At 45.1% G+C, this 15,677-nt stretch overlaps 1 protein-coding gene across 3 annotated transcripts in view; it reads right to left on the reverse strand.

The window, feature by feature from the left end:
- Positions 1-15,677, reverse strand: part of rnf220a (ring finger protein 220a) — a gene marked incomplete at its 5' end in the record, with an annotated part of 145,692 nt that overhangs the window by 37,967 nt on the left and 92,048 nt on the right. For all 3 annotated transcript variants that reach the window (XM_079173573.1, XM_079173574.1, XM_079173572.1), the window contains one exon: positions 2,923-3,052. In XM_079173573.1, coding sequence (XP_079029699.1) covers positions 2,923-3,052 — 130 coding nt within the window. The remainder of the gene's footprint in view (positions 1-2,922; positions 3,053-15,677) is intronic.

The raw sequence follows: 15,677 nt of genomic DNA on the forward strand, positions 1-15,677 counted from the left end.
CACACACACACACACACTTTTATTCTATCTCTTGCTTAGAATAAAAGCCATTTCACACTTTGTGTTTGCGTGTGTTCTCTAAAAGAACATCTCCATCAAAATATCTTAAAATTTGATATTTTGCATCCTTATTCCCTCCCTCCTCGCCTTTTTTCTTATTCTTTTTCCCACGTTGTGTGTGTGTGTATGTGTGTATATGTGCGTGTATTTTTGTGTGTGTGTGCACGTGTCGGACGGGTTAATGGTGAGTAGCTAAATCAGCCAGCCGTGACGTTAGCCACCATCTCACCCGGGGATGACGCTATTTCCTTAAATAACCGCCTGTGTGTGTGTGTGTGTGTGTGTGTGTGTGTGTGTGTGTGTGTGTGTGTGTGTATCTCAGACCCACAGAGGGAAGGGCAGACTACTAACCTTTATTAATTATTGAAACACACACACACACACACACACACCTCACCATATCAGACGATGGATGGATGGATGACCCTCACTCAGCTCTCCGATGTGATCTATTCTATTTCGTTATGTTCTGTTCTTTTTCAGCCACCATCTCGTGGCCTTTGTTGAGGGTTCAAGTGTGCTCAGTTGTCATGGAGATGGCTTAGTCGTTGGAATTTACAACAACTTAAACCATCTCCGGAACAAGTTAGCAAACTCTATTTCCTGTATCGCTTAGTTCTGTAGATGTCTGTTATTTTACTTTCATATGACAAAAAGGAATCCGTCTCCTCACTCCTCGTGGCAGGCACGACGTATTTTTCCAGGCCAACACAGAAAGTTAGCTTGTAACTGGTTCCCTTAAAAAATGCTAACGTTTAATCTTCAGAAATGGAAGTAAAAAGCTAACGTTAAGCTACAAACCAACTACAACACATCCACTTTTTTGAGACACGCAAAATCTTCAAAATGCGCGAGCGGAGTATTTAATGACACATTCAATATGAATGAATGAATTAAATGTATTTATACGGCGCTTTTCACAGACAAAAAAGTCACAAAGTGCTTAACAGAGCAGAAATTTAAAAGCATAAAAAAACACAATGTGGCCATAGGGCCAATAAGTTACATATACGCATAAAAACTAAACGAAATTAAAACATGTTTAAAAGCAGATCTAGGACATGGGTTTTACCCAAACGCCAGTCTAAAAAGGTGCGTTTTGAGCAGATTTTTTAAAAGTGTTTACAGAATCTGCGAGGCGTAGAGTTGCTACTGCTCCAAAAGCTTGGTCACCACGGGTTTTAAAGTGTGTACGTGGAACAGACAGAAGACCTAGAGCGTTTGACCTGAGAGTGCGGGCGGGTGGATAGGGGTGAAGAAGATCAGCTACGTATGTAGGAGCCTGACCGTGTAGTGCTCTGTATATATCATGGAACAAAAACCTTTCAATCTCTTAAGCTTGTGTTAGCCACAGACATTTCAGGCATCTAATCAAAAACACATTGACCGAGATGGATGGGTGGATGGAACAGGAAGTGCGAAAATACAAACAAATTTCCGTGTTTAAAGACTCCTTCCTTCAGCACTCTATTCCATCTACTTCTCCGTCTTTATTCCCTATGTTTCCGTGGGCGTACCCCAGGTCGCTGCTTCTGGTCTGATGTTAGCTTGTAGCTTCTAGAAACCCTCCGAAATGAGGCGATGGAAGAAATGACAGGATCGGGCTAGAAGACGACGGAGATGAAAAAGAGAGTCAGGGAAGAAAATGTGGAAAAGCTGTGAAGAGGAGAAAGAAGAAGGACGGAGCCGGATGGGGGAACAAGAGGGCAGCTGAGGAGAACGGGAGCGAGAGGAGCGAGGACAGGGACAGAAGGGAGGAGGGGTAAGGGAGGTGTAAACGGGGGTAAATGAAGTGTGATTTTATATGTGGGGTGACGCTATCTGTTGCCCCGTTCCTCCAGGTTAATGGGGACTATCATAAAGCTGGGCCGCTAAGGTGGACGCCGGGTCACACACAAACACACACACACACAAGCCACACACGTTCTGTATGTACACAAACATGTAGCCAGACGTGCGGTCAAGGTGAAATATGGATCCTAATGGTTGTGTCCCATCGTTAAAACGGCTTGGAGTTGATTTATTCGCCGTAAACCAGCTCGTGCAACTGTGATGAGGAGAAGCGAGGGGGTGGGGGGGGCATCGAACTTGAGGTCACAGGTTTGAATCCTAATCCCCGCAGGAAACACTTAGCGTTACGTCGACGGCATGCCGATGCCTTTTATGCAGATTTATGGCACCGAAATCTCAGCTCGGGAAGAGCGGCGGTCAGTGAGTCTGACATGAAAGCTGAGTTAAAGCTCAGCCTCCAACCCTCGGCCTAAAAAACACACATCTTTACGAGCCAGTGAAGTATTTTGTCTTCGGGATTGACATCGGTTTGAATTATCTGCGTACACGATGACGGTATGCAGCGATGTGTTTCGCTTCGCTTAGCAGAAAGACTGGAAATGCGAGGAAAGAGTCAAAAATCATTGGTTAGCAAGCTGCTCTCAGTTTCAAGTCACTTATTCGCGTACAGAGAAGCAGTCAACAATGCTCATTGAATGTGCAAAGCAAACAACGGACTTTCACCCAGGAGACCGCTGTTCCTGTGAAACCAATACCAGATGTTGACTTTACGATTGTCACGTAATGGGACGTAAGGGCGGTTGTTGTTTGTCTACAGGTAGTTACGTTGTTACGGTTGTTACGTCACCATTCTGAGAAGAAACAACGTGTTTTATTAGGCTTAATAACCAAGTAGTTTTGCTAGTGATGACCGTTCAGAGTGGCCTGCAGGGTGAAGCTGTCTCTGAGCATGGTGGTATACGGGACCGGATGCTGCGGTATTCTGAGACCAGGTGGTACTGAGACCAGATTTCGGGGTACTGAGACCGGACACTGCGTGTGAAACAACATGCACATGTGTTTCAGGCCTACCTGAAGCATACGGCGGCTAGCCTCTCTATCTCCGTCTCCATGTGTTCCTGTAGCTCTCCGGGCCTCAGCAGCACCTGGCAGATGGGACAGATTGGGGCCTGGCTGTCATACAGGGACATCTTCTTTTTACCTGGAGACAAAGGACAAAGGGAGGAACATCAGTATGTATATAGGACAGATTGCACCTTGTATCAAGCACACAAATACATACAGTCGGGTCTGTCTTGTTTCAAATCAAATGTTTTCAACTTTGCATCCGCCGTGCAGTACACACTCTACAAAGTCGACCCGGCAGCCCTTGAATTCACCAAGGACACTCGAGGAAGGATTGTGTAATCGTGCCACCACACACATGAAGTGCACGTGCATTCTAATTCTGCTTTTACACACAGTCGAAAAAGGGGGAATAGAGTGCCGCACAGTCTCCAGCGTGTCCTCTCAGGTCGAAGCAGATTTAAAGAAGTGTCCCACCGTGGATGAGATAATGCTGTATAGAGTCTGCCAACACTACCTCACTTCATTGTCCTTGATCGGCGGGGCACAGGGCGGGGGCCCACCTGTGTGTGTGCGTGTCATTGTGTGTATCGAGAAAGTGCGCACTTGGCATTTTACATTTTTTTTTTTTTTTGCATGTTGTTGTCTTGGTGCCTTTGTGTTTGTGTGTGTGCGTAGTATACACCCAACTTTCTCAAGTTTGCCTTTGAGTCCGTCTGAGCCGGCTAAAAATAACATCTATTGAAAGTGTCTCAGTGCTTAATGTCGGAGGACACTTCCTGATTTCCTGTATTTAGCCAATCAAACAGGCTTTTTTTAGTCCGGGGAACAAAAGGCTCCGCCTCAGCCAGGATATCCCGTTTAGACTGCTTGTCACTACGGCAACGGGAGGACCAGGTAAGGGGGGGGACTCCCTGTCCGCACACACACACACACACACACATACACGCAGCCCTCTGGGGACACGTATTCCTCGCTCACACATTGGTGTGTCAGAACAGTTTCCTGCAAGAGAACTCATCAACTAGTGGGGAACACACACACACACACACACACACACACACACACACACACACCCCTCCTCCTCCTCCTCTTTCTCAGAGCGTGCGTGTGCATACCGGCCTCCCATTCTCCTGCACCTCTACTTAACAGAGCCACAGCACTGGACACGTTAAGTGACTTTGAAAAATAGGTAATCGATTACTCTCCATCTCTCCCTCTGCCTCTTACTCTTTTTCTCCCCACACCTATCCCTCCCTGCGCTCTCTCTCTCTCTCTCTCTCTCTCTCTCTCTCTCCGGCCTCATCCATTTCTAATTTTCTGCTCCCGACCATCCATTTATTTGTTTCATTTCTTTCTCCTCCTCTCTCCTATTCCTCATCTCCTCTCTGATTATTTCATTGTTCGCCTCCCCCTCTTTTTTTTTCCATCTTTCTTTCTTTTTCTGTTGCCCCATCACTTTCTCTTTCCCCTCATGTTGCTCGCCTCCTTTCTTTCCCTCTGCTCTCCTCTGCCCCCCCCCCCCCCCAACCCCCACTTTCCCCACCCTTCTCTTTATTGCTTTGACAAGATAATTTGAGTCATGCTGAAGCCGTCGCCATCCGCCACAGCAAACAAAGAGAGATCCAATCCCTGTCTGCAGCTGATGGGGCTCTTTCTATTCCGCGGACAAAACACACACCTGGAGGACATGGACGCACTCACACACACACACACACACAGACACAAACGTATGCCCGTCCTTGATTATTTTTTAGGCTTTTGTAATGTAAAACACATAAAAGTAAATACTTATTTTGCACAGCATGAGTTTACCTTTTCTTTTTCTTTTTTTGCATTTCAATGTGAGGTGATTTTCCTTTGAATTGAGGAATGTTCTGACTTTTATTTGTATTATTAACAAAACAGTGATGAAAAAGGAAGCGTAGATGCGCGGGGTGTGACAACAGAATGTCAACAATCAACGACACGGAAAGACTAGAAAGTGGAGCCGGATTGGAATTGGGGCCGTCCTGCACCAAGCTGTTCACCGTGCACGCAGAGTTCAAACACTCCGATTGTACTTGATGTGATGGAACAGGTAGTCATGTGCTAGAACAGGACGCACCTTTACTGTCCGAATCATTTGTACATGAGTAAACATTAAATTAATGACGACGTGGCTCAGATCTTTGAATTTAAAATGCAGATCACGAGTTGACTGATTCATATTTTTGGTTGTCTCCCAGAGACTCAAACTGATTAAAAACGGTCCAACAAGCAGCCATCAATTCAGATTTCTTGGTTATCGTGTCAGCGCATGTGCAACGTATTAGAACATGTTGTCAAATCTAAGGACTTGACTTTCTTTCCTGTTCTCTCGCCCTTTACGTGTCACTCTCACCCCTTCCGTCCCCCCCCCCCCCCCCCCCCTACTTTCCCCTTCTCTCCCTGAGGGAAGTGAGTGACGGGGAGAGGCGAGCGGACAGATAAATCCAGAGGAGGGGACGAAGAAGGAGGGGAGTGGAGGAAGGGGAGGGGGGGGGGAGGGGGGGTTGATGTGATGTGATGTCGCACACCATGGCTTGTCAGCGCCTTAAAGATGATTAATGTCGGGGCAACACACACACACACACACACACACACACACACCTAGGAGCCTCCCACATGTCCTGCATTGGACCTCACAGCTCAAACACACACACACACACACACACACACTCCCTGCGGCGCAACATGGGTGCGTTTAATCTCAGGGAGCAGAGGGAAGGCATCGGAGTCAGAGGAGGGGAGAGGAGGGAGGAGGGAGGAGGGAGAGGGAGAGGGCTGGACAATAACAAGGAAATAGGCCTGACAGGACTTTTTAGTGTCGCGATTCTTCAGTGAGAACGCCCGGGCCGGCGGAGGGATGGATGGAGGAGAGCGGAGAGGAGGTGCGCCTCTCTCTGACAGCCATGATGGAGTGCAGGCTTGATCCCCCCCCTAATGTGCCAAGATGGATCGTCTCATCTTCCGCTTCTCCCTGACTTTCTTCCCCTTTCTATCTCCCTCTCAATCCCTGTCTTGTCTGTCTTCCTACCTCACTCCATTCCTCGCTCACTTTATCTTCTCTTTCTTCTTCTGTCCTCATTCCACCCGATCTCCCCCATCTCCCCTTCTTCTTGCGTCCTTTTAATCTCTGCCACTTGATCCACTTCACGGCTGGTCATTGTTCGTGTCACAAAACAATACGTCACCCGACTAGCAGGAAGCATATCCAACTGACTTTTGGGATCTCCTGTCCTGATTTATTTACCCGCTGCTGTAGCGCTGACGTGGACACTTAGGCCGGTCTAACTGGAACCAGAGAATCCCTAAATCCTATTTCATCTCATGTTGTGTACAGTGTGTGTGAGACATACATTTCCCTGTAACGAGCCCCTTGCATATCCTCTGCTGTCAACACCAATGTGTTTTTTTTATGTCACAGACATCCAGTGTATTGAAATTCTGGGAAGCAGAAGTAATGAGTCGTTTTCTGTAGCGGACATCTGACATAATAAAATGATGCAAGTATAGTTTTTGAGCTGGTGAAGAGTTAGGGGTCAAATGTGCTGTGTGTAAATAAATCAGCATGACTGGATTTCATAATTAAAAAAAACGCTTATAACCCCCTAATAATCATTAAAAAAGTTAAATAAAGACTATTATAACCCACAGTTAACATGATAGAAGCTTTTTAATAAATGAAATAAGAAGGAGTCACATACACACTCACACACACACACACACACACACAGGTAATTATAGACACCAGATGGTGAGGCGGAGAGAGCTACATCATACGGAAGAGTGGAGAGCAAAGAGGACCCGTCCCTCCTTGTTTCACTTTTGCCCTTGCTTTCATCCTGGTATTCTTCCTTTCCTTCCTTTACAACCTTACTATCTCGTAAGGTTTGGTACCTTCCTTCCTTCTTTCCTCCTTTTCATTTCTTCCTTGTTTTATTCTTCTTCTATATCTTTTCCCCTTTTTTCTTCTCATACATGTTTTTCTGATCTTCCTTCCTTCTTTCCTCATCATTGTTTCACTTTTGCTGTTGCTTTCATTCCTCCTTTCCTTCCTGCTTTCCTTTCCTAACAACCTTACTTTCTCCACGGTTTGGCCATTGTGCCCTTCGTTTCTTCTTTCCTTCTTTTTCTTTTCTCACTTCCTTGTTTTATTCTTCTTCTACATTTGGTCCCTTTTTCTTCTTAAACACATTTTTCTGATCTTCCATATTTCCCTCCCCTCTTAGTGCACCAATAATATTAAAAAAGTTGACTCCCTTTTAACACTTGAAACATTTTGTTTAACTTTATCTCCTCTGCTGTTCACACACACACACACACACACACACACACACACACACACACACACACACACACACACACACTTCTCTCTCTCTGTCTCTCTGTCTCTCTCTGTCTCTCTCCTGCGTTGCTTTGGTCCAGATGAAGTGGGAATCAATAGATGCTAGATAGCGCAGGCTCCCAGTCACAGACTACAATGGGCTGAGGTAAAAGGCCACCTCCAGAGAGGACGGGGATTGTCAGCTCGATACCGGGCTCTCATTGGGGCCAGAGATAAAAAACCATTTGGGGTGTCCTCATGGCTCAATGGGCTAAGAGGCAAACCATGTACTCACAACACGGTGGGTCCAAAATCCCATTTAATGAGCTGTACTGCGTGTCATCCCTTTCGCTTTTATCTCTCCTCTCGGGACTGTTCCTGAAACCAAAAAACTAGAAAACACTTTTGTATGCCGTCTATAGATCAGCAATCAGCAATTAAAGGAACATTTTGCTTTCAATTCAAAAGACGCACCTAACGTCTAGAAACATCTTTTAAGTCCATTGCGACCGATCGAATTCACTTGTAAATTATACACACAATCAGCTAATGAGCACTGGGCATGTAAACGGGATTTAAGCGCAACAATAAGAGTCAGAAAAGAGGAGGGCCAGATTTATGAGTTGGCACATGTACAGTGTGTTGGTGGGGCGAACACACACTCACACACACACATTTCCCCAAATGGAATTACAAAGTGTCTACATGTAGAGGCTGTTTTTCTGTCCTTGAACAGTTGTCTTCTCCTTGTTTGTGCCAAAACACACACACACACGCACACACACTTTCAATCCCCCTCCTTGTTGTTCCCCTAAATGAGTTTTCTGACATGCATCAAGTGTTTATGCCCGCTACCCCTCTTTTCTCCTCTTCCCCTCCTCCTCCTCCTCCCTCCCCCCCCTCGCCTCACCACTCGTCCGGCCGGTTAGCTATAACACCCGCCAACATCGGTAAACAAGGAAATCTCTCAGCCGCGGCCCGGCGTGTAACCGCATTACCGCGCCCGATAACCTCTTCAAATAATGTGCGATAAGGGGAATTTGATTTGATTCACGGAAAAGGGAAAGAGGGCCCCCCCCCCTCCCTGCAGTCTCTTCCTTTTTCCCTTTTCCTTTCCTTTATTTCTTTCTTTCCCTTCACCCTGCCATCGCGTCTCCTTCTTTTCACTTAGCCCGAGGGCTTCAGGCCTCCTCGTCTCTGCTTCATCCCCCCCTTTATCCCCCCCTCCTCTCCAGAATGACACCGCTTCGCATCCACAATCAAATAAATCCCACGAGGTGTCAGCCTTCATTTCCACTCTCCCCTCTCTATCTCTCTCTCTCTCTCTCACCCCCCGCAACCAGCGCAAGGTGAGGTGAGAGGCCCCCGTAAAGCCATCATCTCCATAATGGCAAATATGAGCCCTAAAGCCCAAAACCAGGGGGCCGCATTAACACAAATGGGACTAGCAAAGGTGTGTGTGTGCGCTTCTCCCAGTGAGGTGATATGTTTTTTTCTTAAGTGAGCTGTGATTTAAGCAGGCTAGACACTAGGCTGATCACTAGCTCCGTGTGTGTGTGTGTGTGTGTGTTGGTGTGTGTGTGTGTGTGTGTGTGTGTGTGTGTGTGTGTGCAAAATAGATGAGGCTGTGCGGCTCATTCAGAGGACATTTGATGAAATGGAACGGGGGTCAACTTCAGTTTGCCACCCGGGCAGCGTATTCGCTTCTCCATGCATGTGTGTGTGTGTGTGTGTGTATGTGTTTTTCCTGTCTGTCTGATCACGGACGTGTGTGTGTGTGTGTGTGTGTGTGTGTTTGCGCGTTCTCACTCCCTGACAATGATGCATGGCGCTTTTAAATAGCACTCCTCCACGCCCCGCTCAAAACTCATCACCGGGCTCTTTTCACCGTCCCTCCCCGCCCTCCCCTCCCTCCCCCGCGCTCCCTGGGGTTGTCACTTTTAGAAAAGCAAATGAAATGTCGGCGGCGGAGAGAGGAGGGATGAAGAGATGGCCGGATAGAGGGATTGAGAGGGGAAAGGTGTGTGTGTGTGTGTGTGTGTAGCAGCAGTGTGCTTGCTGTCTGTTTAAGTCAAGGGACTATTTCTGTGCGTGAACACATGCGTGTCGCACTCGTGCGAAAGAGTGAAATGTAAATCGGAAAAAATGCATATATTTTACATGGACGGGACGTTTTGGCAACATGGGAACACTGTGGCTTACTCCATGTAGAATATTCTTTCAATCTGTTACAGGGGGAAGGTTTGGGCCCTGAAGACGTCATAGATGAAGAGATAAATAAATAAATAAATGAATATGAAGAAAAAATAAATGAAGAAAATGTATGAGAAATTTGGAGGATTCGGGGAAAACAAAAGGGAAACACAAAGACATAAACAAGTCATAAATCACCCTGGTTTTGAACCTACACTGATAAATGGTCATCTGATGAGTGTCTGTGTGTGTGTGTGTGTGTGCGTGTGTGTGTGCGTCTGTTTACAAGTGTGCGTCAGCATGTGTGATGTGGGTTTTACTCCTGGGACCCTGCTGAGCGTGTCCGTCTGAAAGACAGCAGCGTGATGCTGGTGAGGTAACCTCCAACTACTGACAGCTGTTTATCCAATCAATCACCTTGTCAGTGTGTGCGCATGTGTGTATGTGTGTTTGTGTGTGTGTGTGCGTGCGTGTGTGAATGAGAGAGACAGTGGCGAGGGAGAAAGAAGTAAATTAATGGAGCATTAACCAAGCACTGACCCACAGAGCAGAGGCACAACTAGCCGCTATACAGGCTGAATCTCAATCCAAGAGCCCGTATATCACGCGCACACACGCCAACGCACGCACACATGCTACAAGCTATCGTCTTTCCTGCAGGAGATTGGCAATTGCAAACGCAATTTATTCCATATAGATTAAAGTGTACGTTTCTAAAAGCTGCCGACATGTTATCTGGAATAGAAATTCAATTGTGAGCATTTATTTATATAGAATCAAGAAATACATATATGGTCACTGTAGCTATTGTACCCAGTGATAGAGGAAAAAATGAAAGGGTGGATAAACAATATAAACGGGCTCCTGCTGTTGGTTTGAAAAAAAAATCAAAAGTATCAGGATTTCTTGTAGGATTAAACAATAGTTCTTTATTATGCTATATTTAAAAAATGAATATAGTCATGTTACCACAACCCACGCTTTAAATATATACGGTAATGAATAATTAATCATCATAATTAATCATTAATATTTAATGATTTTAGATTGAGCACATTTGACATTAAAGGCAGACAAATTGAACTTTTAATTACTTTATGATTATACTTGTTCAGTATGGAAAGCACTTCTAATTCTGCGTTGACTTTTATTGTTTTTCTGTTGCTGTGTAATTTTTGCTATTCAAAACAGGAGACACGATTCCGCTGACCTACGGCCTCTCTCTTCTCCTCTCTCTGCTGACTGTCTCTGTTCCGTTTCTCCTCCCTCAGCTGTCCAGGAGGAGCAGGGATACCTGACGGAAGGGGGTGTGGGCGTGAGGCCTGTCGGCACTCATTTCCACCCCTAAAGGGAGCCTCGTCGCGACGGGAACGTGCCGAGTCAGTGGGTGTCAGCAAGTTCGAAATAGACGCCCTGACTCGGCCCTAATCAACACAAACACAAAGCTCCAGCTCTTTGGTGCTGCGTTGGAATTGACACTGAGACTTGAAGGTATTAATATGCTGTGAATGAGAACGTTAATGCTTCTTTTTCCCTGTAAGAGTTTATTTTGTTGACCTTTTTATCTGACCAGACCGACTAGTGTAACTAGAGACACTTACAGAAAGAAGGCTGCCCTTCACAGCGCCGCTCTATTAGTTATCTCTCTTTATCTCCCTCATTTAATCTCCTCATTTCCTTCAGTCTGTCCTCTTTTATCCTCCTCTCCTCCCGCTCTCCTCCGTCCTCTCTCTCCAGCCCCTCGCTCCCTCTCATTATCCCCCTCCCTGCTGCTTTCATATGGTCTAGCGGGCTGAATTAATTACCAAAGCCAATTAACGCTAGATTGGCTGATGTTTTAACTAATTAGCTTTAATGAGGGTGCCATGGCTGCCTGCACTGTGTTAATTGAATCCTAACAGCGGAGGAGGAGGCCTGTGGAGGTGAAATGAGAGGGACGGATGGATGGTGGCATGTGCACACGTACATATACGCACACAAGCTGTTATTGATAATATTCAGAGCGCGTCGCTGGAACACCCAGCCTGTTGTCGCTTCTGGTTCGTCATTAACATTATTGGCCTTTCTTACCTGTGTTAAACACACGCACACACTCAAAGGAAAAATAAATAGGATGCCATAAAAAAGAAGAGAAGTACAATTATGTTATGTCACTGTGTAAAAGTTTGTCTTAGCTAACTGGGTTTTCTTAATAGAAACTCATAACCTCACCATGAATCTCCTGGTTGTGCCGAGCCGTACTCGTTATTGCAAAACGTGCCCGGCAAAGAGGAGCAGCAGATTAAAATCTTACATCAATGTCAGCGCTGTCCTCTCAGCGGCCAGATTACCCGCTGCGTATACCTGCATTTGTCTGTTTTTCCGCCTGCCTTGCGATAGCAGGATCATCAGGGATGGGATTTGAAATGTTTGCATATCTTAAAGGTCTTACATGGATCAAGAGAAATTCCACATTATGTCATTTAGAAGGTGTGAATGAGCGCCGTGTGTTCTGTGAGCTGCAACTCAGATTTTGGCGAACTGAATATTTTAAAATGTCCTTTAAATACTTTTGTTTTTCTGTTTCCTGACCCTAAACCGCACCAAATCCTTTGGGTGATTTTGAAGAAAAGGAGCAGCGTCAAAGGGAACATAAACCATCACATAATTTAAGAATAGTTCCAAGAACTGCTCTATGAAGCTAAGAGGCTACGCAGCATAGATATTTGGTCAACATTGAGTTAAGGGCAGAAACATACTTTTTTAAGGGGTAACATCTGTTTAACCGTATGTGAAGAAAAAATAACACAAAACGGAGCTAAAAACAAAACTGCAGTGACTGTTGTACTCTGTTACAGAAGAACAGTCAACTAGACAGCTAAAGACAGAGAGCTAAGTCAAGTAAAAGCTAGCTACTGAGAAAGCTACTACTAGCCTTAGCTTAATTTAAGATACATTGACCCTGGCTTTAATGGAAAACATTTTGATGTGCCAGCATTTTGGTAATTTAGCTATACATTTCATATAAATGATGCAGTACTGTGCAGCATAATCCAGTCATTATGGAGAAAACAAAAAGAGCTAAGCTAGTCCTGGTAAAAGCTAGCGTAGCTTGACACGAGAGCAGTAAAATTGTCATTTATTTGTTGTTGCTACCTTCAAATCTTTAAAATAAATATTAATAGTAGATGGAAAGACCGACACATTGTATCATAAACTATAAATTTAAAACATTCTAAATTAAGCTAATTTTCTCAAACAAACTTGTTCTGAATGATGTGAAACATTTAGTTTTTCTCCCCCACTTAATCTGAGTACTGTCCAAAGGCAGAGCAAGTTATTATGTTTGGTACAAAAATATTTTGGGGATAAAAAGGCATACAATTACCATATTAAAATCTTTTTAAACGTAATATGGGAGATTAGCCTAAAAAGTTTCAAACTTTTTTTTATATGAAACCTATCAAAACCAAGCTCTTACTCCTATACAAAAAAAAGAAACTGAAACCAGGAAAACTATAAGATATTATATCCTAGCGTTTCATAAAAAATATAAATGAAAATCCACAGTATAACGATTAAGGAATGTGGACCACGTTGGATGAAGTTATGACATTATCCACATTACCCTCCCTCTGTCTTCTCCCATCCCCGCTGATCTAGAGACATGAACGAGCGGCAGATTGTCTGAGGTGGCTATAAAAATCTGCATGGCCGTGTAAAAGGCTTAATGATTTGAAAGTTACAAGAGAAAAGAGCCCGCGGTTTGTCTCATCCATCAAGTCTAGCACCGGCGCCTTCGCCAAATGGCCCTGCCACCTAACCTGGTGCTGTAGCAAAGCAGTGCCAAACACACCCCGCTCCGTCTCTCTCTCCCCCTCTCTCTCTCTCTCTCTCTCTCTCTCTCCCCCCTCTCTCTCTCTCTCTCTCTCTCGCTCTCTCTCTCTCTCACATGTTGTCATTGTCCAACTCGGACTGAATTATTTCTGACCGTACTTTGTTGATATTTCCTCCTTTTTGTTGCAGTCTTTTACTTTTAGCCAGAAACTAGGAAGGGAGGCTCATTCTCCCACTTTAAATCTGCCATCTCCATGTCTGATAAGATATTTGTTTCTGCCAGTTTACCGCGGGGGGCAAATGACACTTAAAATCTGACCATCAATGGGCCGCATTGGCAGTTGGAGCCATAGTCTGTGTGATATAAACGGCGCTCCCCTTCATGAATCACACGTTTCAGTTGCAACACATGTTGCTCAAAATCTCCAGAAATCGAGCTGAGCACGTCACAGCCATTGGGAGAACGTAAGCAAGTGTATTATATCATCTTAGAGCCCCCCCCCCCCCCCACACTGTAGACCCTTGGACACCTCCTTAACCACTTCCCACTGCAGCCCCCCCCCCCACACCTTGCAATACGGATCCTCTCACACGTGTTAACCCTTTTGACCTGTTGTTTCGACCTGCAATCAATAGCACAACTCCCTCCGTTCCTCTTACACGCTCAGATATCCGTGCATGTGTTCAAGGTTGCGGTGAGAGGGAATAGAGGACAGAGAGGCGAAAAAGATGTAATGCATGCATGAAACCGTCACCGTGGTGTGATATCCCTTTACTGTCTTTTTCTCTCTGTCTGTCACAAGCTCACAAGATTTCCCATCAGCGCCGAGGGAAACGCACAAATCAAATCCATGTTAACACGCACACACATATATCCCTCAAGAGATGTGGTCATGTTGAGGAGGAGAGGAGCGGGGATTTTTTGGTGTTCCTGTCAAACGGTGGGGAGGAGGGGGCACATTCCGTTTATGCACACACACGTGCGAGGCAGAGAGCCTTTGCAGCAGCGCAACACCTTTCTGCTGTTTTCCTTCCCCGCGCTCTGACCTTTCTCTCCAACCAGAAGGATGGATGGACGGACTGGGAAACAGTCGAGTGGCCTTTTCTAACCTTTCTCTAAAAAGTTTCATCTTCTCTCTGAAATAGCAACCTCCCGACGAGAGAGTGCAAAAATGCCCAATCTAAACATCGTATTTCACCCTCAGAATCATGCTGATTCACGCTCAATATTGAAAAAGCAGGACCTTGTAGAGTAATTACAGATTATTTGACTCTTAAAATATGATTTCTGCTAATAAAAGCTATACTTCACAAAGGTTGAGTTGCATTTTGTTCTGCTTCATTCCTTTCTTTTCCATTTCGACAATGCTTATGGAAAAAAAAGATCTTAACATCTGGGTTTTCGGATTTCTATTAGTGACACTGATGTCATTCAGCTCCGAAACACACACAGACGCAGCCGTGCTCACAACAATGGCCAAATGTAAATCAGATAAATAGATGAAATTGAAACGTTCATTCCAACCGCCCCCGTTTTCAAATCTGAAGCCCCCATGAGCCCTTTGTACAGCAGATGCTATTGTAGGTGAGTGTGTGTTTGCGTTCTAGTGTGTGTTGGGTTGTCAGCGCTTGAGAAGAACCTATTTCCTCTCGCTGAATCCCCGGCTCTAAATGATGGATTGATATCTCTCTCGCTGTGGATTATATGCGCATATATGTGTGTGTGTGTGTGTCACTAGCCCTCTCAGCCTCTCCTCTCAGGCCCTTATCAGCTCTTGTCACAAACAGAGGATAGGGGATAATCCTTCATACAAGGGGAGCAGTCTGGCCTTCCATCTATCTAGCTGTCTGTCTAGCTGTCTACTATATTACCCCGTCTCACCGGAGTGTCACCGGAATAGAAATCAAACGGACACAAAGCAAACCTCCTGTGTCTCGGTAATCTCTGTTGGCACGACTTAGATGGCAAATTTGATGAGAGCGAAAAAGCGCCTTTTTTTTTGGTACAGAGTTCGGTTAGAAGTTTGCTTCAGATATAATGGAATTATTTGCAGCGACAATAAACATTTAAGTTGAGATTTTATTGTGGTGGGGATTCTGTGATTTTCTTGGGTGTCAGTTGTCTTAAAAAAAAAAGAAAAAAAAAAAAGGACTCTTTGGAAAAAATGACTGCAACCCAGATAATGAAAAGTTCCTGGTCAGGCCTACGCCCCGGGGTGCTGTGTTGTGGTTTGGGTCCTCATGACAGTGGGTGCTGCGGGTGACCCTGAGTTCCGAAAATCGGAGCGCTCCCCCAGCACCAAACAGGTCCAGACAACAAGGGTGTGCTTGTGAAAACACAACCTTCTTAAGTCATAATGTCACATAATCACTGGTTCACCACTTATAATGTAATTCACATGAG

The sequence above is a fragment of the Pholis gunnellus genome (assembly GCF_910591455.1).
Source record: "Pholis gunnellus genome assembly, chromosome: 14".
Classification (NCBI taxonomy): domain Eukaryota; kingdom Metazoa; phylum Chordata; class Actinopteri; order Perciformes; family Pholidae; genus Pholis; species Pholis gunnellus.